General features: G+C 42.8%; 1 protein-coding gene across 2 annotated transcripts; it reads right to left on the bottom strand.

The window, feature by feature from the left end:
• Window positions 1–26,117, bottom strand: CKMT2 (creatine kinase, mitochondrial 2). Of its 2 annotated transcripts, XM_041121040.1 has the most exons (13): window positions 26,013–26,117; window positions 19,613–19,686; window positions 19,067–19,170; window positions 16,606–16,737; window positions 15,698–15,870; window positions 14,189–14,387; window positions 12,895–12,990; window positions 11,923–12,144; window positions 9,783–9,868; window positions 7,191–7,314; window positions 4,602–4,736; window positions 4,125–4,250; window positions 1–230 (listed from the first exon to the last, which is right to left on the bottom strand). In XM_041121040.1, exons 5-13 carry the CDS (start codon window positions 15,847–15,849, stop codon window positions 111–113), a joined length of 1,260 nt encoding a protein of 419 aa, XP_040976974.1. In that variant the 5' UTR covers window positions 15,850–15,870; window positions 16,606–16,737; window positions 19,067–19,170; window positions 19,613–19,686; window positions 26,013–26,117; the 3' UTR covers window positions 1–110. The 2 variants fall into 2 exon arrangements, with proteins under 2 accessions (XP_040976974.1, XP_029861294.1); XM_030005434.1 differs by lacking the exons at window positions 16,606–16,737; window positions 19,067–19,170.
• Window positions 26,118–27,508: the final 1,391 nt, after the last annotated feature.

The raw sequence follows: 27,508 nt of genomic DNA on the forward strand, positions 1-27,508 counted from the left end.
TATCAGGTAGTGTTTTATTACACCAGATATTTATACAGAGATATACAGAGGTGCCTTTCTGTCAGAATGGCAGCCATATTTGCCATCAGTTGCCACTGTCGGCAGCAAGATCACTTCCTGCCAAACTGAGGCAATGGCGGTGGCACTTTGATGTCTTGACCTCTTTCCAGTTTCTTCTCACAGTCAACTAGATAATTGACCCCATCAATGACAATCTGGACTAGCTCCACCTACAACAAGAAGAAGAAAATAGTAGTAATAGAAGCTTTAGCTAATGCTGTTAATTGAGGAGGGGAAAATCAGCTTGTACTGCAATGACAGCCAGTAAAGCTATAAGTAAGGAGGATCATGGCATAGAGATCACACACCCTGTGGGACAGGGTGTGTGGATCATGCTGGTCCAGTGGAAACCCATAGTAATTCCCTTCTCCTGTTTGCTGTGAGTTTGGACTGCCAGCAACAGAAATTTTCAAATAGGTCCCTAAAGTTACTTCCACCAAATTCTGCTCCTACTCATATTCCTATAGGAGCAAAGCAAACAAACAAAAGTCCTTATATAAAATGTTTAGGCATGAGTTGAGAGACCTATTTCAAACGTGACCACTGTGAGGGTGCAGGATCCTCCCCAGATGTTTGCTGGGAAGTAATGCCTGGCACAACCAGGGGTGCCTGTTCATTGTGTTCCCCACACTCGACGTACAAGGATGAAGAAACCAAAACAGCAGTGCTGTGAGCACTCAGCATTACCAGGCAGTTCTCACTGAAGCAGCAAATGCCCTTGCTGTGTCTTCCCAGCTCCCAAGCCCTTACTGCTCCTGTGCTTTCAGAAGCATTGATGTGAGCACAGAGTCAGACGGAAACTAACTGGGATGATGGTACAAGGAGAGGAAGACAGAGGCTCATTGCCCTGATTCACCCCGGCCCTGAATGCTGCTGGAGGCACAGCGTAGGAGTCCTTCACATGGCTGGGACTGGGAGGATGGCAGGACTCCCTGTTCGGCCGCAGCCATTGAGACTGCCTGAGAAAGCTCGTCAAACCAGTCTTATACTTCTTCACAGGCACGGCTCGGGACTGTATGTTCCCCTGCAGGTGACCACGAATGCTGCTGCAATGATTCGTCATCTGTGGGCAAAGATGCCCTACTCATTCTGCCAGGTGTGCTGGCTTTGCTGAGGTAGTTTTGCCAAGCCCAGGGCCCACATCTCTGAAGCAGAGGCACTCATCCTAAAATCATGCTGGCTCTACGTCATCCATCACTCCTTTGTTTTCAGCTCTTGATTTACACTGGCAGGGGTGGGATTAGCTCCAGGCCCAGACCGGCACCAAAACTTGCAATTCTATATGGCAGGGGGTAACGGTGTCTTTGTAAGATTTTTCAGAATTGCTGAAGAATACAAGGTACCTGGTCCCCAGCAGACTTTCTCCACTGGCGGTGACTTGTGAGGACCGCAGGCCCTGTGGTACTATTAGCCAGCAAGCTATAGCACTGATTTTTCTTAATCTTCATGAAATGGTTCATTAGCAACCTTTAATGACTGGCTTGTTAAAACCAAATGTGAAGACTAAATCCCGTTGTCTCTCTGTTGTGACAGTTGCTGATTTTCAAGGGATTTGTTTTTACTATAAAGCATTTCAGTGGCTTAGCAATTTATTTTATTGTCTTTTACAGACCAGCTGTGTTGGGAAATCAGAGGTCTGAATTTGCAGCCTCCAGTAGAAAAGGAATTTCATATTAAGTTTGCATTGACCAGTAACTGAAACAAAGCAAAAATACAAACAATTTTGTCTTGCACCTTTGGGAACGTAATTCAGTTCTGCAAACACATTTACCACATAATGGAATTTACTTTATTATGTACTGAAAAAAAAAAAGTCTTATAATAAAACATTTCTATCCCCTTGAGTTTGGCTTGTCTTACTTAGATTTCAAAATCTTCAAGGTAGGGATTCTGTCTTATCTATTGGCTTAATCCTTTGAATCCTTGCTGTATGAGGCATCACTGACTTCAGTGGAAGTCTTCATATAAGCGAAAATTTGTAGGCTTAGGCCATCTGTCAGTAGAACTCATTAATTAATCACGCCGTGTAATCCTTTTCTATTATTACTGTTATTTTAGAACCACACATGATGTTATTTCCAGTATTAATAAATGTCTTTGTCACATACTGGTTTTGCAAATAATACAGCTTAATAATTTTTCAGTCTTATTTTTTTTGGTCTAGATCCAAAGGAACATAGCTGCCTACATCAAACTCCAAAATTTAAAATTTCCAAACCCCTGTCCGAATGTCCCTTGGCTGTGAAGACATTCAGGGGCATATCTCAATAAGAAAGCACAGAAGACCTGACTTGGCTCTGTCCCAGTGGCAGAAAACCTGAGGTGAGCAAGGAAGGGAAGCCAGCTGGCTGGCTGGGGACCAGTTTGAATCTGGTTGTAACCCATGTGCATTATCCCAGGGTTATATTCGTGTTACAAAGACCTACCAAGAATCAGGCTGAACTCAGGTGTTGGGCTGCAACACCAGGACCAAACCGCATCCGTATCTAAGCTGCCAAAGCCTCTCAGTGCTGTGCTGTTCTGGCTAAACACACCTTGACAGCATGCTTTTCTTTGCAATCAAGTTTTAACTTGCAGCAAAGCCCCCTAAGTAATTAAAATTTTGCTGCTGGGCAAGCAGGCAGCCCTTCAAATCCTGACATGTACAAGCAGGTTGGCATCTGAGCCCAAATCGTGTATTGCACTGCTAGTGGAGAAGAAGGGTCCTCAGAGGACATCAGTCCCACCAGGGACAGTCCCACCCTGTTGACCATAGCTGAGAGGTTACAGCACACACCTGGGGGTGAAAGACATACTTGACAGAAGGTTTGAACCTCCGCTTCCTATCTACTAGCAGAGTGCTCAAGTCACTGGACTTACAGGGTCTTGCATGGTAAATTTTTGTCTCAGTTGTTCTTGACCTGGCCAGGGGTGAACACAGCCCTGGTCTCAGTGAGGAAAGAGAAGCTGTAGCAGTGGCACAGGACTTACAGCCCAGGACCTGGAGTAAGGGTTTGGCTCAGGCGGAGCTAGTGGGAGGAGGCTGCAACTCTTCGACATGGCTGTTTCTGCCCCAGCCTCCAGTAGATCTGCTCCTGGGAGCTGTTCTGCTTTATAAAATACTTAAATATGAAACTGGAAGGAGGCCTGGGACCTGAGTCTCTCAGGAGAGCAGCAGCACCACCAGGCTGTAGGGTCATTTCCACTCTCTGGCACAAAAAGTACTCATTCAAACTGAAATAGCTTCAAAACAGATGTCTGAGATGAACCCGTCTCATCGTAGCCTACAGCCAAATGGGGAGGGCTCAGAGCTGACAATTAAATCTTTGCCCTGATTTAAACCTGGCTCTCCTGCGTGCTCTCCTTAGTGCCACACAGGACACATGAAGATGGCACCAACTCCTCCTCAGTTATTCTGGAGTGAAAGGACTGGCCTTGTCCTGCTGTCTAACTGTGGAGAAAGCGCATGACTGAATGCTAAAAGGAGCACAACACCTTAAACCAGTCTTGCTTTCAGTGCCTGATTACCTGAGTGGATTAGGACTCGATGCCTGCTTCTTTCCCCAACATTTTGCAGCACATACAGGAGCTACTGCCCCGTGTGTAGGAGCTAGCTCAGTGCCCACTGTACAACTTACAAACATGTCTCGTGTCCAGCACTGCAGAGACCGCCGGACACCAATCTCATAGCTGGGCACTCCAGCAGGCAGGCAGGTCTGAGAGTTTGTGCTGTGATGCTGAGAAACATCATCCTGGGGGATGTCTGTTAACAAAGCCAAACCTTTCCAGCACCTGTGTGCTCTCAACGGAGATACTTAGCACATGGTGCAAGCAAGTCACATTTGTGGAACTTGCTCAGGGTCGGTTTTTTTCATTGCCATAACAGGAATATTTGTCAAGCACTTCATGCACGTTAGTAATTTTTCTTTGAGTAAGCGTTTCCATTGGACCAGGTTCATCGGGAGTAAAAACCACCATGGTTCCACTGAGGTCAGTGGAGTGAACCCAACCAGAGGGAAACTGACTCATATCAGTACAGATCTGAGCTAAAAACCAAGGAAAAAAAAAAAAAAAGAACAGGTTACCTCTGAGCGACCCATGCGGTCCAGGTTGGAGATATCATACACATCTGCTACAGCTGCTGTGTCCACTCCACCAGTGCCACGCTTTTGCAGACGCAGGTTCTCCAGGATTTTTGGAAACCTGGGATCCTATCAGAAGAAACAGGTTTGAGCTTTTTACCCTGTATATTGTGCTGAATTGTTGCAATGCTATTATCCATGACTTAATAGCATTTCCAGAAAGACAGGCAGAGGTGGATAGTTTTCTCAGTCCTTGGATTACAGCCTGTCTTCTCAGCTGTCTGCTGATGAGATTAATTTCCATAACAAATACAATAATTTGCAGAATAAAAGTGTGCTCCATTAGTCGTACGTTATCCCTGGGACCTTGTTACACATCATGTTAACGTGCAGTCGCTGTAAGCTGTCATTTTTCATTTGTTCCTTTATAAATCAAAAGAGCTGACTTGTATCACTGGCCTTTTTACATGACTTCTGTACCTTGCTAAGCTTGGGCAGCTTAACATGGACTCCAGCACGTAAACCAGTTCCCAAGTTGGAAGGACAGGTCAGAACATATCCGAGACGCTCGTTCCACATGAACTCCCAGCCCCGTTCTTTAATTAATCTTTCCACCTATGATGGCAAAAAAAAAAAAAAAAAGAAAGCAAAAGGAAAAGAGCAGCATAGTAATGTCTTATTTTAAGATGTCTGCTTATAGCTGAGATTCTTTTAACCATGTATCTGTGTTGATGACAAAATTCACTAACACCAGTGGAGTTGCATAAATTTACACCCAAGTGCAGCCTGGTTTGGATCTGATGCAAATGTTCGCACTCATCAGGTACCAAGATCCCCTGTGCATATTACAAGGATTTCATCATTGTTTTCTCATGACCACTAGCTTGCAGACTCTTTGTCACTTTATCACAGAGCTCCGTCATGGTGGTTTGGTATAACATTAGGCCATGAAAGCCTTATCTTCACATAAGAATTATGGCTTTTGCCATGCATTTCTAGCCTTTGTATTTTTGGAGCCAGATTGCAACAGAAAAGCCCAAAGGACTCAAACGCTATGAAGCAAACAAAAGGAGCTGAAGCTGAGTTTTGTGTAATTTTCAAGGTGATGCCATGACTCTCGGGGGAGGACACTTGACTTCTAAATAACTAGTATTAACAGCCACATTTCCATTATAAGGAGACAACATAGCTTGTATGTAATGCTTTTCATTAGTAGATCTCTGACCAGGTAATAAAGGAGAGTGAAACAATTATCCGCAGAAAAATCACAAGGGTCTCTTGACCTTTGAATAGGCTGGTGTTCTGTTCACTCATCTACACTTCCTGGACTTACTTCTGCAATCCAAATACAATTTCAATTCAGTTCTCCTTCAGAGGAGAATCAGATACATAAACCAGCTCATGCTCACAAGATCTCTGCAAATATAGGTGGATATTTCCATTCTACAGAAGGATACAAAATAGAGGACTCTCCTAACATCATTCCTATATTGTGTGAGGACACCAGAATTGATGGTGGGAAACTAGACCTGATTTCCTGCCTCAGACACCTGCTCTGCTTGCAGTTCCAAAGCTGTCTGACTATTTCCCATGGCCAGGTCCGTAGGTCCACCTCTGTTGAACATGAGCTAAGCATGGTAGCAGAAGCAAAGCTGGGAACATCATCCACAAGCCGTGTCACCTGGGCCACCACCCTGTACACTGGTCAGTCTCAAGGGTATACCTTGGAAACCTAAATAAAGGTCCCCATTAACCACCCCAATGCCAAAGAAGCATCCATTAGGTGTTCTTGTTTCTATGTGTTCCCAAGCACACTACATACTCAAACTTCCCTATGGATGCTCTGAACTTACCTTCCCCTGCTTCTCAGAGGCCACTTCCACAATCGGAGGTTGTAGTTCCCTGCTGCCCCTACTTGGCCTTGCTTTTTTTGGCTGGGGGCTGTGAAGTGATATGGAAGGGATGCACAGCTGTATTAGCTCTACAGTTGCTGGGGGGGTTCTGAGACAGGGGTGTCTCTAGAAAGTCAGAGAAGCTGTTTTGCCAAGGTGAGAGGAATGAAATACACCACCCAAGGCTGGCCCAATATGCATTTTCATACCCAGGAAGAAAAGCAGTGTGATGGAGACAGATGTTTCTCCACAGTTCAGATGAAGTAAGCGTGCCAAGGACCCCAATGAGGAGAAATACTTGTTTTATGCAGCCTGAATATTCTTACAGTCTTGAAGGCAATTTCAAGCCCATTTCAACCTTCCATAGCTTAACCTCTAGGCTTTCCAGTACTATGGCAATCCATCCAGGAATAATGTGGACAAGAGTAGTGGAGAACAGTGTTTGGCCACATCACCTATTCCACTGCACCTTGTTATATCACCTGTGGGTTGCAGTAAAGTCCTTTTTCTCTGTTAAAGCAACTTTTTCTGTGCCAGAGCAGTACACAGGGCTGCACTGGGCCCAGAGCCAACTTGAGCCATACCTGGATTGTCTAGACAAAACTGTTTTAACACACACGCCATCTCATGAAGGCTTTTTTCTTTCTGAATAGCTAGACCAGAATAAAATTGTGGAGCCCTGGCTATAAGTTCTTAGTATTTTAATCACAAACCCCCATATCTCCCCAAAAGTGGCAGTGAGCCAAAGTGTCCTAAGCTCTGAGTCCTGTGCATAATTTCAGCAGCATCCACTCTACTCCCAGCATCAGGGATGAGAACCAGGAGGCTGGGCCAAACAAATTCTTCATTCAAGCAATCCAAATAAAGTGCTTGATTATGAATTCCCACAGCCTGCAGGCACGAAGTGGCAAAAAAACATTATTTCTTTAGCCAGCCTATGCTTAAGATTTTAATGGAAAAGCTACAACGATGTTTTATTTATTTTTCCCTACAACTCAGCTAGCAAGTTGCCCATGTTTCCTTCTTTAACTGCATTAGTGTGGGTTGCTATGTGGACTGGTGTTACTTCATTGTGTTGCTCCCGGAGATGTCAGTTCAGTATGAAACACAGTGAGCACAGTGCTGACAACAGACCAGCAATAAACAAACAGGAATAATAAACTCATTGAGATACTACCTCTTTCAAACCACGGCAAAACCTTTCAAACACCCGTTTCATGTTGCCACCCTTCTCCATGGAGATCACCCTAGTGTGGTCCTCTTCATTAACCCAGATGAGAAATGTCTTGTCATTGTTATGCCTGGTTAAGAAGGGAAAAACAGAGTATCTTTAAGAAGACAAGCCCTGAAAAATATTTCTCAGTATCCTTAGTTTTATCACAGTCTTTCAGGGCTGTGGAGAGGTTAAGCATGGCATAATAACATCGTTCCGCAGAGTTAGGGATTTGAGCTGCTTTCACAGTTGGATCCCCCATGCCAATGGCATTATGCAGGTTTCTCGGGCACAGCGAGAAGAGCAGTTTTTCTGATCACATCATGCTGCTGCGGTACTGAGCAAGAAAAACGTGTTGTCCTCTAGCATGAGTGCAGCTGGGAGACGCAGCAAAGGGAGAAGCCAAGCTCTGCATCCTGTGTCAGCAGGGACGGTTTTTCTAGTTCTTAGAAAACTGTGCAGCTAAGGAAAAACCCTAACATTTATGTGCTGCTGGGGGCCAAGCAATATGTCCTTACTTAATTGCATTCTTCCCTAAATCAAATCCCCAGTGTCCTCTGTATCACTTGGTAGTACTGGATTGCCACATCAGTCAAGTTACGTGTCCGAGGAGAGCAGCTGCACATTGCTTCCAGACAGAGCATTAGTGATGCTGGCTTGTCAGTCAAGATAAAAATGCCTGAAGATACCCACTCTTGCTTCAAACAGATCAGTTGTGGCTAGGTTTATTAAGTGCTGGGTCAAACCTGGGGTCACTTTTTCTGGCCTTTTCTCCACTTTCTCTGTCTTTTACTACAGCCTTTCTACAGCATGAAGAAGGTGTTTCATGGGATCAGACCCATTCGTACAAGCAGTGGAATATTACCAGATTTGAAACACATGAAATTTGAAATTTCAAGTTCACAAAGAGCCTGACTTTCTGCTGGTCTTTTACTGCACCTCCTTTTTTTTTTTGCACTTGGAGATTGCCAATGCAACACTAAGCAGGTGTAAACAACCTGTGCCCTGACATTATGGTCACCCGAGGTCTGGTTACCTTGTCTTCAGTCACATACAAATGTTCGGGGGTGGGCTTCCAAATAGTCTGAGGTTGGCCTGACTCAGCTCCCCCTTTAATTAACTAAGTCTCCCCATTACTTTAAGGAACGCAGAGGGAAGCCGTGATGACTGCATTTAAACTGTGCCATTGCCACCAGTGAGGTCAGTTATAAGCAAAATAAATTCCAGAACATGTACTCTTTTTGACAACAATTTCTTGCAAAAGAAAGTCAGGTTTTCCAAATGTGGCTTACTGAAATACTTTCCAAACATACTAATTTTTTTCCAGTCTGCCTCATATTTCACATGTAAAACAAGCCAAAACCCAGGTCTGTTTTATTCAGGAGATCCCTGGATAGTAATTATATTATTGGTACTTCTCCTGTTTGTTTGTAGAAGCAATGAATGGGATGTCTCAGCTTTATCCTTTTCCTCTTCCTTAGATTTAGATGGGGACCGGGGAACTAATCTGAAGCTTGTTGAAATAAAAAAAAATCCCCACAGCTTTCCAGCAGGTCATCAGGTTTCATGGGTGATCAAGTTTCAGAGTGCCTGCTCCCTGACAGAAATCAGGTCTAGCTCATCGCAGTAATACCAGCTGAGCTTCTGAACAGGACCCAGTATTGTCAGACACTGCTTGGACAACAGTTGAGGTTTTTTCCACATAAAGTCCCATCCTCTCTGAAAGTCCTATACCAGCCTAGGGCAAGGAAATAGGCTAGGTGATTCCTCAGAATCCTTTTTAGCCTAATTTTTCAGAATTAAAGCATCTGGTAATAGAATTATACCAGGATGGATGCGGATGCTATGCACTGCACAGCTGCCCCCATCTTCTGCTAGCAGGTGTGTGCACTGATCGTGGAGCTATTATCCCTTTCTCTCCACAGAAAATATTGTATTTGGGCACAAAATATGTCAAGTGTGCTGTGAAAGTAGAAACAGACCTAGAACAAAATAGGAAATTCAACTTCTGTATCTGCTTTTTGTCCAGTTCATTTGGAAAGAAAGGGTTACTTTCAGCTGTGGGAATTAAAATAACTCTCTGTCTCTTGACAGTGAGGAGGGTGACAGGACTTTGCAATGTGGTGTCCTGCAGCTGTACGGCCAGTGGTTTCTAGCTGACAGCATGGCTACAACCTGGTGTTAGAGCTGCTTTTCTAACCTCAGCTCTGCTGAATGCATGGTGTCTCACGGGCTCTTTCCCAAATCAAATTTTTATCTAGAAATAGAAAAAAAGGAGATAAAAACACAAGGAAGGAGCCATGCCTATGCTGCTGTGTTGTGTGGATGATATTAGTGATGGCCTCTTGAATATAAAGGTTTTACCTATTCTGTTGTTCATTACTGGGTTTTGTTTGGGTTATTTTTTTAAATTAAACAAGAAAACATTTTCTTTAAAAGCAAACTGAACATGCTGTGAGTATGGGGACAGAGTGGCTGCAAGGTTAGGACAAGCAAGGAGATTTGTAACACAACCTTTAAAACATGACACAAGCTTCTGCATGTCACACAACATACCAGATTCCTCTGGCATCTGGCCAGTCACGTGCCATCCCAGCACATGTTAGCAAAGGGGACACTGGCTTATCAAAGAGAAAATGATCCTGGACACCAAAATGGGGCCAAAGGGAGAGAGAAAGAGAGAGAGAAAACAAAACAAAACTCAAGTTTGTTCAAGGACATATTTCAGGGTAGGAGAAGGCAATGAGTTCTTAAAGATTAAAAAAAAAAAAAAAACAAAAAAAACCCCTAGTTCTGAAAAGATATTTCTCCAGCACCGAGATTTAGCAATTTATTCTGAGCATGAAGTCAAGGTAGGAATTAAATCAGTGTTAAGCTTGACCTTTTGGTACTTGCTGTACCACTGACTTGTCACATTCCAGATCATTTAGATTTTTTTTTTTAACTCAGCTGTTATTTTCCTAAAGCAAATGAGTATTTGATTTTCATGTGTGTGCTGAAAAACTATTAGTTCTTAATTCCTCAAACACTGCCATATCAAATGTTGTGTGGGGGTTGGGGGAGGGGGATTGGTAGTTGCTTTTTTTTTTTTTTTTTTTTTTTACTCTAGGGTTTAATTAAGAATAGTGAGGCAAGCTATCCAGATTAAATATGACATGGTAGACAAGTTGATATGCTTTACTTCTTTTTGCCCTTAGTGGAGAATTTCAGGTTTTTCATCTTTGAATACCCTGTGATGGACATGATGCAGCCAGAACCCCATCCATGCAGAAGGGAAAGGTATAAAGTTCTCTTTGCTCATCACAGTGACACAACATGTCCTTCCTCAGCTTGCTCCACTCAACACTTTTGCTTGAAAGAAAATTTCCCCTTTTTGCAAGAAAACAGCTGAGCACTATTAGTTTTCTTTATGTCCATATGGCCCAAATCTGCAAAGTACCAAATGCTTTCTCTGCTGAATGCCATTCAGCTAGCACTGATTTGATCTTACTGAGATCAAATGGTGCTTATTAAAGGCTGGCAGAAAGCCTGATACCTTAGAGGTTCAAGGTCCTAAAGTACTGGAGAAGGTGAGCAATGGTTTGAGTTAAAGATGGAATCTGAGGTTACAACATTCAATGCCTTGATTTCTATAAATTTGCATTACCATAAAAACAAACAAAACAAGGTAAGATGCTGAATCAGTGAAGCCTATTACAATTCCCAAAGGATGTATCCTTAGACCATGAAGCAATTATATTCTCCACGCTCCTGTTTCGGCCTCTGCTTTCTGAGGAGCTCTCTACTGCTGAAAAAGGCAGTGAAATAAAACCTACAATAGGTCATCAACATCTTGTCAATAAACAAATTACCAAGGACATTCAATTTAAAAAGTTACTGACCTTACATAAATTCTTAACTCCTGGTTAATCCAGTTTGTGACACCTAGTTCCAGGGTTATAAATAGTTATGTTACTTCATCAGCTCCCTTTTGGTTGATGTTATGGATTAATGTGACATGAATATAGCTAACAGGGTACAGCCATTCCTTTGGATATTTAAAATGCACATTCAAGGTTTGTTTGACATGTCACATGCTGTGACAAAATCCATGATGAAAATCCTTGTGTTTCCATCTGTGTGACAATGAAAACTCTTGTTATGGGCCTGATCCTTCAAGTCCCTAAATACAGTTACAGGAGTGGGAAAAGGTCACCTGGGTGCAGTTGGCTACATTTTGGGGAAATCAGAATTAGTGTAGTTTTGACATAAAGAAATTACAGACAAAGCCCCCCACCCCGACAGTCTAGAATATAGGTAATATGTAATGCTTATCTCAATGTAATATTTTTAGTTAGGACAGTTGTTAAGATAGAAAATACCAATTTTTACTCAAGGAAATGACCAAGAAAAGGTCCTGAACTTACTTTGTTATTTGTCCAAAGAGGTGGCAGCAGCCATGTATATTTAATTTGACACAGATCTTACTGTCTGGAATATAACTCCATGTTTCAGACCTGCACAGTTATGTACTTAGCCAAAATGTAAACCCTGGATGGTTTGCCATTGCATTAAAAAAATTGACAGTCCATTAACTACTGGGTTAGTGCTGTGATTATCCTCCTTAGCTACACAGGAAAGCAGGTACCCCAAAGAAAGACGAAGATTAAGATAAATGAGCAAATGCAGGTGCCGCCAGCACTGGAGCTATACTTACATCAATAAGCTGCTGCTGATCCCTCTCGGTCATACTGGTCAAGCTGTAGTACTTTCCAGAGAGGTCTCCCTTCAGCCCAGAGAGCGCGGTGACCACAACGTTCTCCACCTCTCTCCGCTCTGCCCTGCTGCAGGCAGGAGGAAGGCTGAGCCCCCGGATGCTGCGGCCAGTCCGCACCCGTGACGAGAGGACGTAGCGCTCATCAAATTGACCATGGGTGATCTGAAGGAAGAAGTGGTTTATTGGTTCACACACAGCCCCCCCATCTCGTAGTCCACCATTAAAAAAAACCCAAGTCCCATCGTACAAAAAGAGGGGCATCTTTCTGCCCAGGCATGACGACCTCTCCATGAGATCACAAATACTCAAGATACCACGAGCCCCTCAGAGTTTCAGACACCAGGAGGTTTTTTTAGGAACAACGTGTTTCTTTGACTGAATGAATGTGGCAGAGTAACCAGCTAGTCCTTCATGGTCCCAAAATATGAAGGAATCTGCGTGGCTTTTGGAAACGCGGATGTGGGCAGAGGCAGGGGACCAGGTAAGGAAGATTCTTCGAAAGAGGAAAGCCCAAAAAGATGCTAAACCACAGTGTATTCGAACTATGAAGGAAATATTAAGCAGCAGGTAAGGTTTGTTCACATGTGTGGGGGTGTATTGGAGTCCACTCCTGCTTTCATTCCAACCCTTAGACACACGGTTATCTGTAAGCTCATGAACAGACCCACAGTGCCAAGTGAGACTGTGGCCCAAATGTTTAGTACAGTTGGGACTGATCCCTCTGCTAGGAACAAAGCAGGGATACAGCTGTCTTGCTGACAGGACCATGAGTGGCATCCCACCTTCCTTAACCCTAAAATTAGTGTCTTTGGAGTTGGACCAGCAAAAAGAAAAGTACTACTGCATGCAATATCATCCTAGTAAGAATCAGCCCTAAGCCTTTATTGTCTCATTATTTTATTTTGATCCTACCTTGGATGCATCCAGGTCTGTGTGATGCTTCATTGTCCGTGGATCATAGCCATTATGTCTCACTTTAATGACAGGGTCAAAAATGTCAGCAAACACCTATAGAGTCAAGAGAATCTAGAAAGAGTCTGCAGCGTCAGAGAAACACTTCAATGCACCAGCTTCAGCCACAGGAGAAGTGCCCTGGCACAGGCTCCTGGCTGACGGACGTAAAGCGGGCTTTGCAAATGCAGATAGGGGTAAATACGAAAGGAGGGGGTGCTTTTGACCTAGGCAATGCTCTGTAGTAGTTGCTTGTCTTCACAACAGAAGGAAGGTGCAATTGCCGCTTACTCCAGTTATGAGCTTACTCCAGTTACCACAGACACGTACTGGATGTGTTGGCAACCAGATTAGGTTTCAGGATGTATTACCAACCAGAGCACACATTCAGAGTCCCCCAGCACCTTGTGTCTTGGTTTTAGGTCATGCAGGAATACCCTACATCTTCACTGCCATGGGATACTAGTCCTGGTTAGAGCCGCTTGGCTCCGGTGTGTCAACACCGATCACAACCACAGCCTCATGCAGATGAGGAGTAGTGGCAGTGGCACATCTAAATGAGTAAACCAAACCACAGAAGTTGATAGTCCAGAATGCCATGTGTCCCACTCCATCCTCGGCAGCCCAGTGTTTGGGATACTCTTAGGAGACTGTATAATAACAGGTACCGTTGTAGGTAGACTGAAGGAAGCAGACCACAGAGATCAATAAAAATAAGGATTTTCTTCTCTTTTCCTCTTCTCCTTATTCCAGAGTTAAATAAACCTGTCCACCCTAATGCTGTCTGTCTTTTTTCATCATGATCCAAAAGCTGTGGCTTAATGATGTCTGGCACTTCCCAGAAGACATTTTTGTTTCACTTCTGCCTCTGCTGTTCCATGATGTAATTTCCACATTACCTTTATTTTGTGCATCTCAGGGTTGCATAGGTTTGCCATAAACTAGGTTTAGTCTTAGGAAGGAGGGCAGCTGCTGGAGGCAGGTAGCAGCTGTTCCCAAGCAGGTACATTTTATTAACTTCAATTGCAGCAGAGAGGGCACATGTAGTAAGGCCTCATATTTATGCATTTCCTAATGTGGAGGAGTAGGGAAAACACTGTCTTTATGCACATGGCCTGCCCTTAGTGTACTCTCTGGGATACAGTTTATCTTAGGAGCACATACCCTACTGGGAATCTGTCTTCATCTAGTGAGCTCTTGGGAGCGATACCGTGAAAACAGAACCAAATATGACAGGACTGTGGAAACGTCTTACCTCATAGGATTCTTCATCACCTGCGACCATGCCCACAGTTTTAATGAAAGGGTGGCCAGGATTGTCAACCCCGGTTTGGATGCACTGATCCAGAGTGTAGCCGTTGGGAGTCATCTTGTCCCTTAGACGAGAGTAAATGGCCGGCGTAAGGCACTCAGCCATGCAGTTGTTATGTTTGCGGAGATCAGGATAGTCTGCGCTGAAGAGAAGAAGAACCCCAAGCAATTAATGTGGCACCTCTGAAGAGTAATCCTTGCTAGTTTATGAAGCTATTAAAGAGATCATGAGAAACAGAGTACACAGCGTGGTTTAAAAGTATAATTAGTTCTTGGTTTATAAGTTGCATTGTATTTTAGGAAGGGACAAGGATTCAGGTCACTGAAGGTACCCCACGTTGCACCCTGGTGGACCACCACACCGGCAGGCATTTGCAGCTTTCTGCTACTCAGGGCTATCAGGAAAATGAATCCTAATGAGCTCTGAAAGTGTACTAAGCCCCATTAAATCACTGCTGAGACACTCAGAAATAAAAGTGCTCTAACATTGTTTTGTTCAAGTAGGAAGGGAATTAAGTTTAGCTGAAGAAGTTCTCTGTAATTCAGGGCCCGGGTGCCCTCACAGCTTTGTGGACCATCAGTGGGACTGTCTCATCTATGTCAGCGCGGAAGCTCATTCTTCTATAATACCTGGGTTTGCTTTAATGGTATTAATATCTACAGAAAGCTGCATGTTGTACTAAGCTAGGGAAAATAAAGATGTAACCCTTAACAAGGCATTTCTGCAACTGAGTCAGACCACATCTACCTTGTACTGGTAATGATTTGCCTTATGCACAACTCCATTATTTCTGTAAAAATATATTTTAACCAGGATAGTATTCACTACTAAAAAAAAAAAAAAAAAAGAAAAAAAAGGTCTGTCAGAGCCTGATCCGTATTGTTTTTCACAAGTATGGCCAGCAAAGTCAACCTACAGAGAAGAAGGTCTGTAATTAGTTTCTAATCATCAGCCAGCCAGTTTGTAACAGAATTAGGAATTATTTCAAAGTACAGCAGTTATAGGGGAGATTTCTTTGCTACTTGCATAATGAAAATTTTTTCACATTTCCTAACGGTAGAGTCTGTACAAGCCAGTCCAATAGGTTGAGCTGCAAAGTGCTTAATAGCTGATGAGATAAAATAAGGACTGATAGAATGCTCTGCCTAAAATTTGAAACATTTCTTAGGCTTGTCATTATTCGGCAATAGGGTTTTTTTGAGCATTGATACTGCCTCACATCCGTGCTTTCTGGTCTTGAAGGCCATTGTTGGTGCTGCCTAAAAGTGGGGTTATTAATGAAGGGTGCTGTTTTTCAGGTCACACAGCCCACGGACAGACACACCGATGGCGTGGCCACATGAGGACTCCGCAGCTTTGATAGGGATCTTCTTCCTCCGAAGAGCTGAACGCTGCTCGCAGCCCCGTTAACAGGGCGCTGTGCCCAGCTGACTGCCTGACCCACGTCCTCACCTTGGAGGGAAGAGTTTGCGTTTTTCCTGAACAGCAGCCTTCACATTTTGCTGGTTGAGGAGGTACCCGGTGGTTAGCACCCCGGTGCCTGCGGCTGCAAAGAGTGCAGTGGTTGCACGGCCAGCCAGGAGACGACAGAAAGTGCTAGCCATTCCTCTCGGAGGATGCGGTGTCTGGAAGAGAAGACAGCCCAACGTCAACCCGTAAGTCCTCATGCAGTGCAAATGACAAGTAAACCCTCACTTTAAATGGTAGCCCTGTAAGAGAAGAAATGTATTTTTATTATTGATTTGCATTTGCATAGTGTGTTCAGAAAAATGGTTAGTATTTACATGTATTATTTCTATACCTGTATTTTTTTCTATTTAATTCTACTGGGATTATGTCTGGAGTACAGGGGATCTCTAAGCCTAGCAGAGAAAATGGCGTGTTCTGTGAAAGTCTGAAGACGACAATGCACATTGTTCTGCCAAGAATCAGAATTTGACTGGTATTGCCAGTGACTGTCAGTACCTTAGGAAGATATAACTCCTATTTAAATAAAGGACACAAATTACAACTTCTGTCAATGACAGAAGCTTATTCTTAAAACTGGACTCTGGTAAATCTTCTTTGGGAAATGGGCACGGAAGATTTACAAGAAAACATGGCCTTTCCCCCAGGATATACTGCTTCAATTGTTTTTTCAAAGTTTAAAAAATGTAATTGTTTATGTAATCTCTTCACCATTCTTTCAGAGGTTAAACTAAATGCCTCAAAGCATTTGGTTTTATTTTCAGTGAACAAAGTGTTCTAATTTCCAATAATTTTCATGTAGATCTGGGTTAGTTAGCCCAAAACCTTGTACTTCTTTGCCTTTTCCCCTCCTGTCTAAAGACACATGCAATATTGCATCTATATATTCTCACTTCATGAAAAGATCTTCTCGTCTGCTTGCATGGTTTTCTGTTGAAAAGCAGTATCTTCTTTGTACTTTAGTCACATATGTGAGATGAGAAACTGTCATGGTTTAACCCGGCAGGCAGCTGACCACCACACATCTGCTTGTTCAGTCCCCCCACCCAGGGGGATGGGGGAGAGAATTGGAAGAAAAAAGTAAAATTTGTAGGTTGAGATAAAGACAGTTTAATAGGACAGAAAAGGAAGGGGAAATAATAATAATAATAATAATAATAATAATAATAATAATAATAATAATAATAATAATAATAATAATGGTAAAAGAATTAGAATATACAAAACAAGTGATGCACAATGAAATTGCTCACCACCTGCTGACTGATACCCAGTTAGCTCCCGAGCAGAGATCCCCTGGGCCCACTCCCCCCAGTTTATATACTAGACCTGACGTCACACGGTAGGGAATACCCCTTTGGCCAGCTGGGGTCAGCTGTCCTGGCTGTGTCCCCTCCCAACTTCTTGTGCTCCTCCAGCCTTCTTGCTGGCCGGGCATGAGAAGCTGAAAAATCCTTGACTTAGTCCAGCCACTACTTAGCAACAACTGAAAACATCAGTGTGTTAGCAACATTATTCTCATCCTAAATCTGAAACACAGCACTATACCAGCTACTAGGAAGAAAATTAACTCTATCCCAGCCAAAACCAGGACAGAAACACAGATGTGTTTCAAGTTTGAGTAATTTGTTTCATGTCGTGTATCTTATCAAAACAATTTTATACCTGAATTTTGTTATTCTGTCTCCTCCATGCCTTTCAAATGCAATATACATTTATCTAACTTTCCTTCCAGAGAGAGGTGCTGACTGACTGACAGAAATTTCAGTATTTTTTCACTGAAAGAATTTCTGTAAAACAGAAATGGGGAGAGACCACACAGGAGGGCATTTTTTTTTTAACCTATTAAGAATACATTGTGATTTCCTCAGCTATTCTGAGTCCTCAAGAATTAGTTGCACAGCAGTAGAGTATAATGAAATACGTGCTGACACCAGGCTGGGACAGGAGGCAGATCATCGACTGTAGCCTTATCTTATTTCTGGGAGTGGCTCCCCTCCATCTATGAATTCATTTAGGTGAGAGGTGCAGGACAGGCTGTCATGACTGCAATGGGATTTCTGCCTCCCAAAATGCAGTAGGAGAATGTTTGACTGTAAATCAAAATCAAATATGAGGTTTGTGATGGAGGTCTTTGTGTTGCTTTCTTTTCTGTGCATTTAGCAGATGGTTCTTACGCCTTTTCACAGAATAGCATCCCCATCCTACACTCTGGAAATATTTGCTTATGACTAATCTGCACAGAACTATTATTGTTATACCTAAGTGTCTGAGGAACAATACATGTATTGTCATAGCAGCTATATGTATTTATAGTTCTGTTTCACAGATGCCATCTTTACTGCAAGGAATTGGCTGGCAGTCAAAATCCTGTCCTGAAAACTAGAAGCCTTATCAAAATCCCCTTGCAGACAATGACATTATGAGTTCAGTGACCCCAGGCACTTATCAGCATCTCCACCAGCCTGGATTCTTTGGGAACTTCTAAATCCTGTGTCATTTTAAGGGACAAATCTGGTCGATACATCTGATTAAATTAGAGGGATCATGTGCAGTATGTATTTAGAAAGAAGCATGAGGCACAACAGTATAATTATGCTTCAGCAATAACCAGAGCAGTGCACCTATTGACTGCAGCGTGTACCACAGCCTAACAGGTAAAGCTAACAGCCTCAGACAGGTCATTACATTTAGTCATGTCCCATATCTGCTGGCAAGGCTGCACTATGGTGTTTGCTGTTTTCACATAACCTCCATTCCTTGTACTAATGCAACGTGATGAGAAAGTCCCATCCTTCGTAACAGCAGCTATCGATTGAGTGGCTGCATATTTTTTTACCTTCAAGCCTTTTCTAATCATCAAGGATGCACAATGGATAGAAGCAATGTCCCAGCCAGAAAGATACTCTCTGGATCAGCACGATGTTGTGGTCTGGGTCTGGAAGGTAAGCACAGTGTGCTCTTCGCTAGGCATTTGACATTAATTTGTTCTGGAGGAGCTGAGAAGTACAGGGGAGCTCTGCGAGGTTGAAGGATGATAGAAGCTGGTCTCTGATTTCTTTGGGAGACAAACCATGCTCGCTGAATCTGTTAAAAGCTAAAGGTTGTTTAGCTGCTGATTCAGTGCTTCTTGCATCCTTTGCTTTGCCCTTGCAACAGCTATTGGATAAGAGAGTGCCCGATCCTGAGAGCAGCTGAGCAGGGCAAACCTTCTGCAGAATGTGGTGGGCAAATACCCTGGGTGGCTGCAGGTAGCTTGACATCTTTGACTTTCAGGCTGAACTACACTGTGTGCCTGAGGCATAGGGTTGTAACAGAAATCAAAGCCTGTGAATAGAAAGAGAAATAAACTACCTGGAAAAAGAAATGGATGAACCTTGGGGGAAACGAACCAGTTTGAAAAGGCAAAGAGACTTCCTTGGTAACTCACAAGGTGAAGGCTTTGAGCGACGGCTGATCTGGGAAATACAGGGATGTTATTCTGCTGAATCAGTATGAGTAACCCCTCCTCACTCTTATTTATGCCTGTCTTTGGGTGTGCAATGCCAAGCTTTAATCCCTAAAGCAGACCCTCTCTCCCAGCATGGACAGTTTCATTGTCCCCTCCTCCCTTGTTCAGGCAGCGTCAGCATTTTTCTCACCATTTCAGGGTCTGATACATTAAACAGGTCTGTACCTTTCAGACAGCATGACTGACTTTTGGACACCCGATCAAAGGCAGATTTTATGCTCATAAAATTGTTTTCCTTTTGGAGTTTTAATAAAGTCCCATAATGCAAGTATTTTTCTCGTTGGCAATGTTATCCTCCATTGTGGCTGCATGCCTTGTTCCCCAGGACACTCTTGCATTATTGGATCATAGAAAAGGTTTCCCTTACCCTGAGGCAGGCTCTACTTTACCTGACAGATGCTTCTGTAACAGCTTTTAAAAGCCTCCAACACTGGTGATGCCACAGCCTGTGCAGGTTAACTACCTAAAAAAAAAAAAAAAAAAGATCAGATTAAGGCAGGCTTTGTTTTCTTTTTTTAAAAACTAATGTTTAACAACACATCTCTTCTTAAAATTGAAGCCCAGCACTCCTCATTCTAAGATTTTCTTCCCCAAACTTTGCAGTTCTGTGAGCAGAAGTTCAGTTTCTGTCTTTACCGGTAAGTGCCTCAGCTTTTTAAACCCAGTCACTCCTGCAGAAAAGGTGACTTTGCTGAGAAGGTGACCTGACAAGCATCAATCATAGCATCATGCGGCTGCTGCCTGCAGGAACCGGGAGACGACAGCTGGCCTGATCTTCTGCTCCTTAGGCAGGACCTTCTGACTGCGGCGTGGCATTGCCATCGCAGGGACCGTCATTTGTGACTGTCAAATGCAAAGCGTCTAGGGGAACACAAAAGTTAGAATTTCTTATGAGAAGAAAAACATCACCTGGACTGCTATGGAAAGGGGACTGTAATCTTTTTTTTGTCAAAATGGTGTAACTCCTAACTTAATAAACACCTCTTGCCACAAGGGTGGGCTATAGTTCTGAATATAAATGCATATAATACTGCAGCACAAACTGAGCCCATGTTATGCCTTGCACTGGTAGTCCACATACAATCAAAATAGCACACAGACTTGCACAAAAACCTGATGTAGAAGTTCAGCAAACAAAGTTTTTACATAATGAGGGTGCATAATGAAAAGGACACTTTTTTTGACAGGGAACAAGACTGGTTTGTTTTATTTTTCTTTCCTCCCTCCCTCCCCCTGCCCCTCAAAATAGCATGATTTCTGAGTAATACATTGCTTCAAAACAAACATCTCAAAAAGATCCATTTTAAAAGAGTCTGAACAGAATGGTTTCAACCTAAACAAAAATTCTCATCAAAGCTATTTGTCCAATCTGACCTCAGATCATTAGCAGATTCAGCTGTTTTTTTCCCCACAGAAAATGTCAACCTGCCCTAGCAATAAGTTTGCACCATTACCACCTCTGTGGATTCAGAGAAACATAATTATTACAGCCAAAGGTGTCATTAAAGGTGTAAGGTTCTTCTAAGAACACTTTACCAGAAATACCATGCTGTGATTCAGGTTTCACTGCAGACTATCATTAGGCCTCCACTGTAAGGATTTCACTTTCATCAGGGAAATTTAACTACTGCACAGGCTAGAAAAATGAAAGTGTGCATTTTTCTTTTGTAGGCGTTCTAAAGGTCTTCCCTTGTGCTCATGATGATAGAAAATCCATTTTCTTGTAGATGCCTATAGTGCTACCATAGCGCAGCTGGGAAAAGGAAAGATTAATTTCTCAAGATCAGAAGAACTTTCGTGATTATCGGTTTTAACCCTTGAAAAGGAATCGAGCACTTGTCTGTGCTGATAGGGTGTGCTGGAAGGAAAACACCTGCATTAGGAAAGCATCCATCTTCCATTTAAAACTATCTAGAGAGAGCATGGTCTGGATGAAGATAAAGGAGTTCCAAGGGTTAATCAACCTGAGTTAGAAAATTAAATAAAACTCTTATCTTATTCTTGGCCTGCATTTGTTTGTCTTCACTTTGAATCACTGGCCTTTGTTATTAGTTCTGTTGTAGAAATTTCTACTCCTTATTTGTTCCACATGTAGCTACTTAATAACTAGCACTTTTTAAGTCTCCCCATCAGTTTTTTATCATATTTTTGAATTTGTTAATCACTCCTTAGCTCTTCCCTGAACTTTTTCCATTTTGTTTCATCCCCAACATCCTCCTCATACCGGAATGATCCTGTCAGTCCAGTAATGATGGTACCACGTCTCCAAATGGAAGCAGCAGAGCTTCTCTGTGTTGACTAAACAGCTTTTGTGTATGGAAATCATACTAGCCCCTTGGGACCGCAGCAGTTCACTAGGAGTGCACGCCATGGTCACTGCCTGCCAAGTGCTGGCCCCTTTTGGGAGTCACACGATTCCCTGAATCGTGGGTAAGGCGTGATGACTGCAGTCCTCAGCATGGCCTGGGGACCTTCCTCATCAGAGCAGTCAGGGAACTATTTCTGCTACGGACATAGATGTACTTCCAAGTAAGATTATGTGATGGGGTTGTCTGCAATACCAGGAACCTGGTTACCTTCAGTCTCTATCAGTTCCATCAACTTTTTTACTATTATTATCACTTTCCCTTTAAACTGGAATGCTTCCTAATAAGCAGAGGAGTTTTCTCATCTGTTGTGGGATTCTGAATGTACTGACAAAATATTCTTAAATGGTTCCCAATTATCAGTTACGGTTTTCTACTTAAAAATTGTTTCTCTGCTAAAAGTTTTATAACTGCACCAACCTTGCAGGAGTTTCAAGTTCTTTCAATGCACCACAAGCTACATGTGAATGTGGACTTTATTTTGGTAACACATAGAACAGAATTAGCTGCATCTATACCTGCACTGATTTTTAGTTCTGTGAACGTTTCTTCTTCAGTTGTCCAAATGAGGTCTAATTTCTATGGTATTGGACAAAACACTTTTTTTGAGGTATAAAGCTTAGTAATTTTACTTTATAGATTTTGATGAGGTTCTTAGGATTCATGGCATGACACCTCAACCATGTGTCACTCAGATAATACTCTGATAGTAAAAAGACTGCCTTTCCAAAATGTGACAGATAGGCACATTAAGACACAGCTTCTTCCTCACTAATTTGATGATGTAGGGATTTCAGCACATTGTGTACAAAATATTCAGAGTTGTATTCTAAACTGAACTATTTCAGTGTAAGGCTTCGACAAAGCTGGAGCACCATATATATTCTGCATGCAGAGCAGCAGAAGCTGCCACATCAGGAGACAGCAGTCCAAAGTGAATTAATGAGAACTAGTATTTTGCAGTGGGGAAGTATACACTGGAGTGCTAGCTCGAGTCCACAGATTAGGACAGCACTGACCTTGTTGCAGGCTGATGGAAAGAAGAGCAGGCACGGAATACCAGGGAGATACCCTGAGCTTCTCAAATCCCTTAGCAGATGGCAGAAATACAAAAAACGGACCTCATGAGCAGTGCGGTGCCAGCCTGTGCTGTAACTGGGAGGGTGCACCTGCTTCTGCTGCACATGGCATCACTCGGGTTTGGCTCACCAGCTCTCTGATGTAAGTGCCAAGGTTGCTGGCTCTCATGCAATGGTCCTATTCAAGTCACTTATCTCCTGCTTTTCCTTGCCACATTCAGGGCTGATACACTCTACTGTCACCCAGCTCTTACAACACATCTGTCTTCTTCCTTTCCTTTGCAGATAGCACGGTCGTCAGCAGTGCCCACAACTGGGCATCCTTTAACTGCTGGAGGTGGAGGGTAAGATATACATCTCAGATGGCATCCAGCATCAATTGGATTTTCTATAGGTAAAGTGGCAGGGAAGGGGTTTTTTTTTCTTCTTAGTCAAGTGTGCTGCAAAACACTTTGATGGCTCCTGGTATTTGGACCTGACAGCTTTACAAAATGCTTGGCCATCTTGCCTTGCACATTTTCCCCTTATTATTAATGTCATTCTGCTCATACTTTGGATACTGGCTTTGCTTCATGATAACTAGTTAAGATGTCTTTTGTACCCCTCCAGGATGCATGCCTTTGTCCCAAGGGCAGGGCATGGAGCACAGCTCAGGGGCTCTGAGAGTGGAATTTGTCACTGGCAACAAGTCCTTTAAAGTTTTATTTCCAAAGTCACTTGTGTTTGTTTCATTGCTTGGAGAAAGCAAAAATACTGTTGTACAGGAGAAAAGAAACACAGAGCAATTGGCTCAAAAACAGTTGCTGTGTATCTTCCATGCATCAGGAACAGTTTTGATTAATTCCTTGCAAGTCATCTTGTGGAGCAATGTCTGCAGTGGTTAATTGTGAGGGAAGTAAATGCAACACTGACTTAAAGTAACAGCCACTAAGATGTACAGCATGTAGTGTTAAGTGTCTGCAAAAACAAGGTTTCTTCATAGCAGAGCAAAATCATTCCTTTTCTCTCACCACATTGGCACCATAAAGGGTAAACAAATTCAGTCAAATTGGCATTGCCTTTTCCAAAGCAATATTCCCATACGCCGTGATGACTTATGGCCAGTGAATCAGCAAAACCTGTCTGAAAGGTCATGATTTTAGAGGTCTTAGCCTTTACCTCTCTGGTATCCCCCAAGACATGCTCAGCTACCTGTAACCAGCCTTCAGGGCATTGATGGCCTGTCAGAGTGTGTTTTGATTTTAAAACCGTATTTTAATGTATGTATCACCTAGCATGCACAGAAGGCGGAGAGAAAAGCAAGCAGCAAGATTTAGCAGAAGTGACTACTGCACATCTGGTGCTGGCTGAGAAACAGCCCAAAGGATTGCAAGTATCATTTAAGGTGGAAGGGCTGTTTGTAACCACAGTTTGAACCCCAGGATGAAAAAAATTGGAGAATGCTTATTTCAGGACCTTAGACCAGTTTTCCCTCTTATTCATGATACACCTAGATTAAAGCCTCTGTTAAAGGTGAAGGTGATCTCCAGAAGAAATATGGCTTTTGTACAGCAGGTTCCTCACCAACACTAAAAAAGTCCTTTTAAATCAACCACTTAAGAAAACTCTGACATAGCAAAACTCCCCTTGCTGCTCTGGCCAGAGTCTGCAGAGGATCTCCAGGACATTTGATTCACAGCTACCACCGTGCTCAGACTGCCTCAGCCGAGTCCTGTTGCACATGGATATCCTGTGATCTGCACGTAGGTGAAGCTGTTGCATCCCAGTCTGGGAACTTCAGAGGCAAGTGAATCATCAGAAATGCACAAACCACCTCTTTATCCTTTAAGGAACTTGCAAACTGTACTGATAGTTTTAATATTTAAAAAATAATGCTTTTGCTATTACTTCTTTACTTTCTTGAACTTCTTTTAAAGAGGAAGTTGTCAGCTCTGTTTTAATGTATTTGAACAGAGGTATTGGTTATCCTATATTTCACACTAGGCAGCACATGTGCTTTTTAGCCAAGGAGGGAAGGAAGGTACAAGGGTTACAATGACATTTCTAGAAATAGAACTAGATTAAATATTTGAACCATGTCATGGGTGGTATTAATTGCCACACCATGTGATCCTGAGTGACATTTTAGAGGAATGGCAGAGTCGTAGCTAAAGTTCACACAGGCTCATGATCACAGATAATGTATATGCATGGCTTAAACTGTTAAGGCATTTAGCTAGCGGTATCACTGCAGTGATGGAGGGAGAAGGAGGCTGGTCTTATATTTGAGAAGTAATTCCTTTGAGTCATCCTTAGCTTGAGCTAAAGCCTACAGATGCCAGTGGAAAGTTTTCTCTGCCCATCTATGGAAGTTGCTGGCACCTTAGAAACATCTGCAATAAATGTCACAAGTGACTACATGCATGAGAGACCATTTTTAGATGCCCAGAAAACAGTTTACATTGCTCTTGGTTTGGCATATCACTCTACAGGTTCAGAGGATAAGATTTAAATTAAAACATTAAATCTCATAAAGCAATATTGGTGGGTTTTTTCAGTTTCTCATAGCTCACCTTGAGCAAGATTCGAACCTTTTTGACTAGTCTGGGTTTAAGATAGTCTCCGGAGTGCAGAAACAATGCCAGTGCAGACACTGTTCTAACTATGCCTTAATCACAGCATGGAATATCTCTATGAAAAATCAACCAAATTTCAGTTTCTTTCTCCTTGTAATGCCAGAGGTCAGTGAATGTTTATAAAAATCTAATAATCTGGGAAAAAAATAATCCAAACTATGAACCTATGTATAGATTCATATGAACAGAGAAGATGTGGAAAAGTCTATGACTCTTCATAGATCAGGCAACAACCCCTTAGTAACTACCCTTGGTAACAACATGATTTTTGATTCCTGGCAGCTGAAGGTCTGGCTGGTCAGACCTAACCTGGTGAGACTCAGAAGCCCAAATTCTCCTACCAAAGCCCGACCAAGGTGCAGGGAGTGCTTGCCCTTCTGAATCAATCCAACACTATTTTGCAGTATAAAACCCTCAACTCCGCACCACAGGGAGCTACAATCAAAATCACAAAAAACTTATTGAATTAGAGATGTTTTCTCTGAACTTGTTACACATCTGCACAGGGACTTATTTTTCCCTTACTTAAACTGTTACTTAAGGGTCAGCATTTGAAGCAGCTGCACAGTGGGCTGACATATTTTTCCTGCACCAAGCAGTTACGTGAATCAATAAATTATAACCAAATTACACCACATCCTGTGGCCCTTTGAATTCATTTTTAATAACCCTTGTATGTGAAAAGCTACCATTTGAGGCTAGAAAAGCAATACAGGTAGTTAAACTGACCTTGAAGCTGAAGGTAGAGACGTCCTGCTGCCTGCAGAGAGCCCAGAGTGTAAAGGGAATAACAAGTTGGTGTGCTGACAGGAGCCCAGGTAATATGAGAGCGGGAAAAGGAGGTGAGGGAAACGAAAATAATTGCTTCAGTGGCCAATCCTGTTTCACTGGGTTACATGAATGACATTTGCTCGCACAAGGGTGCCCTTGAGGATGTAAGAGGAATGTGGCAGGAGGGGGGCATGTAGCGTTGGGTGATAGCAACATCATCTTTCAAATGCTTCTCAAGGGGAAAGAGTTCACGTCAGCAAATGGTTGGCCAGATGCTTAACTGCAATGAGATGCACCTCTGCCGATTCACCCCCAAGGGCCCATTTAGTAACAGCCAAAAGAGAAAGGTCAAGAGGAGCTTCTGTGCTGGATTGCCTTGCTTGCCTGAACAACTCCTGAGAGACAGGAGAGCAGGATAAATCCACCTGCACGCATCCCAGATGGAAATGGGTCAGACCAGGGAACAGGATCCAGAATGAGCTGAGATCACAGTGGGCATTCTCCCCCCCCCCCCCCCCGCCTTTACTTTTTAATTCATGACATCAGTTCTTGACTCTTTGTAAGGCAGAGGGTCCAAAAATCTGAAATGTAAAAGAAGGATATCTGAAGCCTCCCATTTAGAATTACTATAGTTACATAGCGGTAAAGTACTGAAAGAAATAACACGCGATGGTTCGGAAAGCAAAAAAAAATAATGAATTTCTTTCACCCAGCTCTGCTCCCACTGAAGCAGAACATTTATCGAGACTGACAGAGGAACACAGAGGCCAGTACTGTGCAGCTTTTAAAAATCCAAGACTTTAAAATGTTTTCCCCTTTGTAAATTTAATATTCCTTGAATTTTACATAGCAATTTCCTAAACCCAAATCTCAGATTTTTGAAACTTTACAAAACATAGACATCTCTCCCCCAAAATGTTATGACTTGTTTGGATTAAGGAGAGCCATGCATGCCCACCATAATTAAAACCAAAACAGCCACTCCAGATCAATGCATCTGGACTACCAAGTATTTGAAACATCCTGTTTTCACCACACCTGCTTTATATCAACCCAACATTATGTTTCTGGTATTGATAGAAAAAAAAAAAAAAAAATCCAACTGAGGATCTCTTGAGGTAACATGAGTACAGAAACATGAGCACAACAAATCTGCCCCTGTGCAGGAACTGGCAAAGAAAACAGAAACCAGCTTTTCCTTTCGTACTCAGTGAGAGCTCCTTTGTGGCTGTGTCACATTTTTTGCTCCTGCTGTAAGCCCCCCAGCCTGTCTTTAATGCAGAGCTTTGTGTACAAACACGTCTGTGGCAGCAGCTCTCATCTCTTTGTCAGCAACGCAGCTCTCACACTCCAGTTCAGCAGCTCACGGCTGAGGTGTGTACTTCGTTTTAAATGTTTGACTAAAGGCAGCCTTTTTCATAAAGCCCTTGAACAGACGAAGACCTTCACCTCGA

The sequence above is a fragment of the Aquila chrysaetos genome, chromosome Z (genome assembly GCF_900496995.4).
Source record: "Aquila chrysaetos chrysaetos chromosome Z, bAquChr1.4, whole genome shotgun sequence".
NCBI lineage: Eukaryota > Metazoa > Chordata > Aves > Accipitriformes > Accipitridae > Aquila > Aquila chrysaetos.

Coding starts and splice junctions, on each gene's coding strand:
- CKMT2 (XM_030005434.1), bottom strand. CDS start 15,849: ATGGCTAGCACTTTCTGTCGTCTCCTGGCTGGCCGTGCAACCACTGCA. Junction 14,388..15,697: donor CGCAAACTCTTCCCTCCAAG/GTGAGGACGTGG, acceptor TCTTCTCTTCAG/CGCAGACTATCCTGATCTCC. Junction 12,145..12,894: donor CAGACCTGGATGCATCCAAG/GTAGGATCAAAA, acceptor TTCTTCCTTCAG/ATCACCCATGGTCAATTTGA.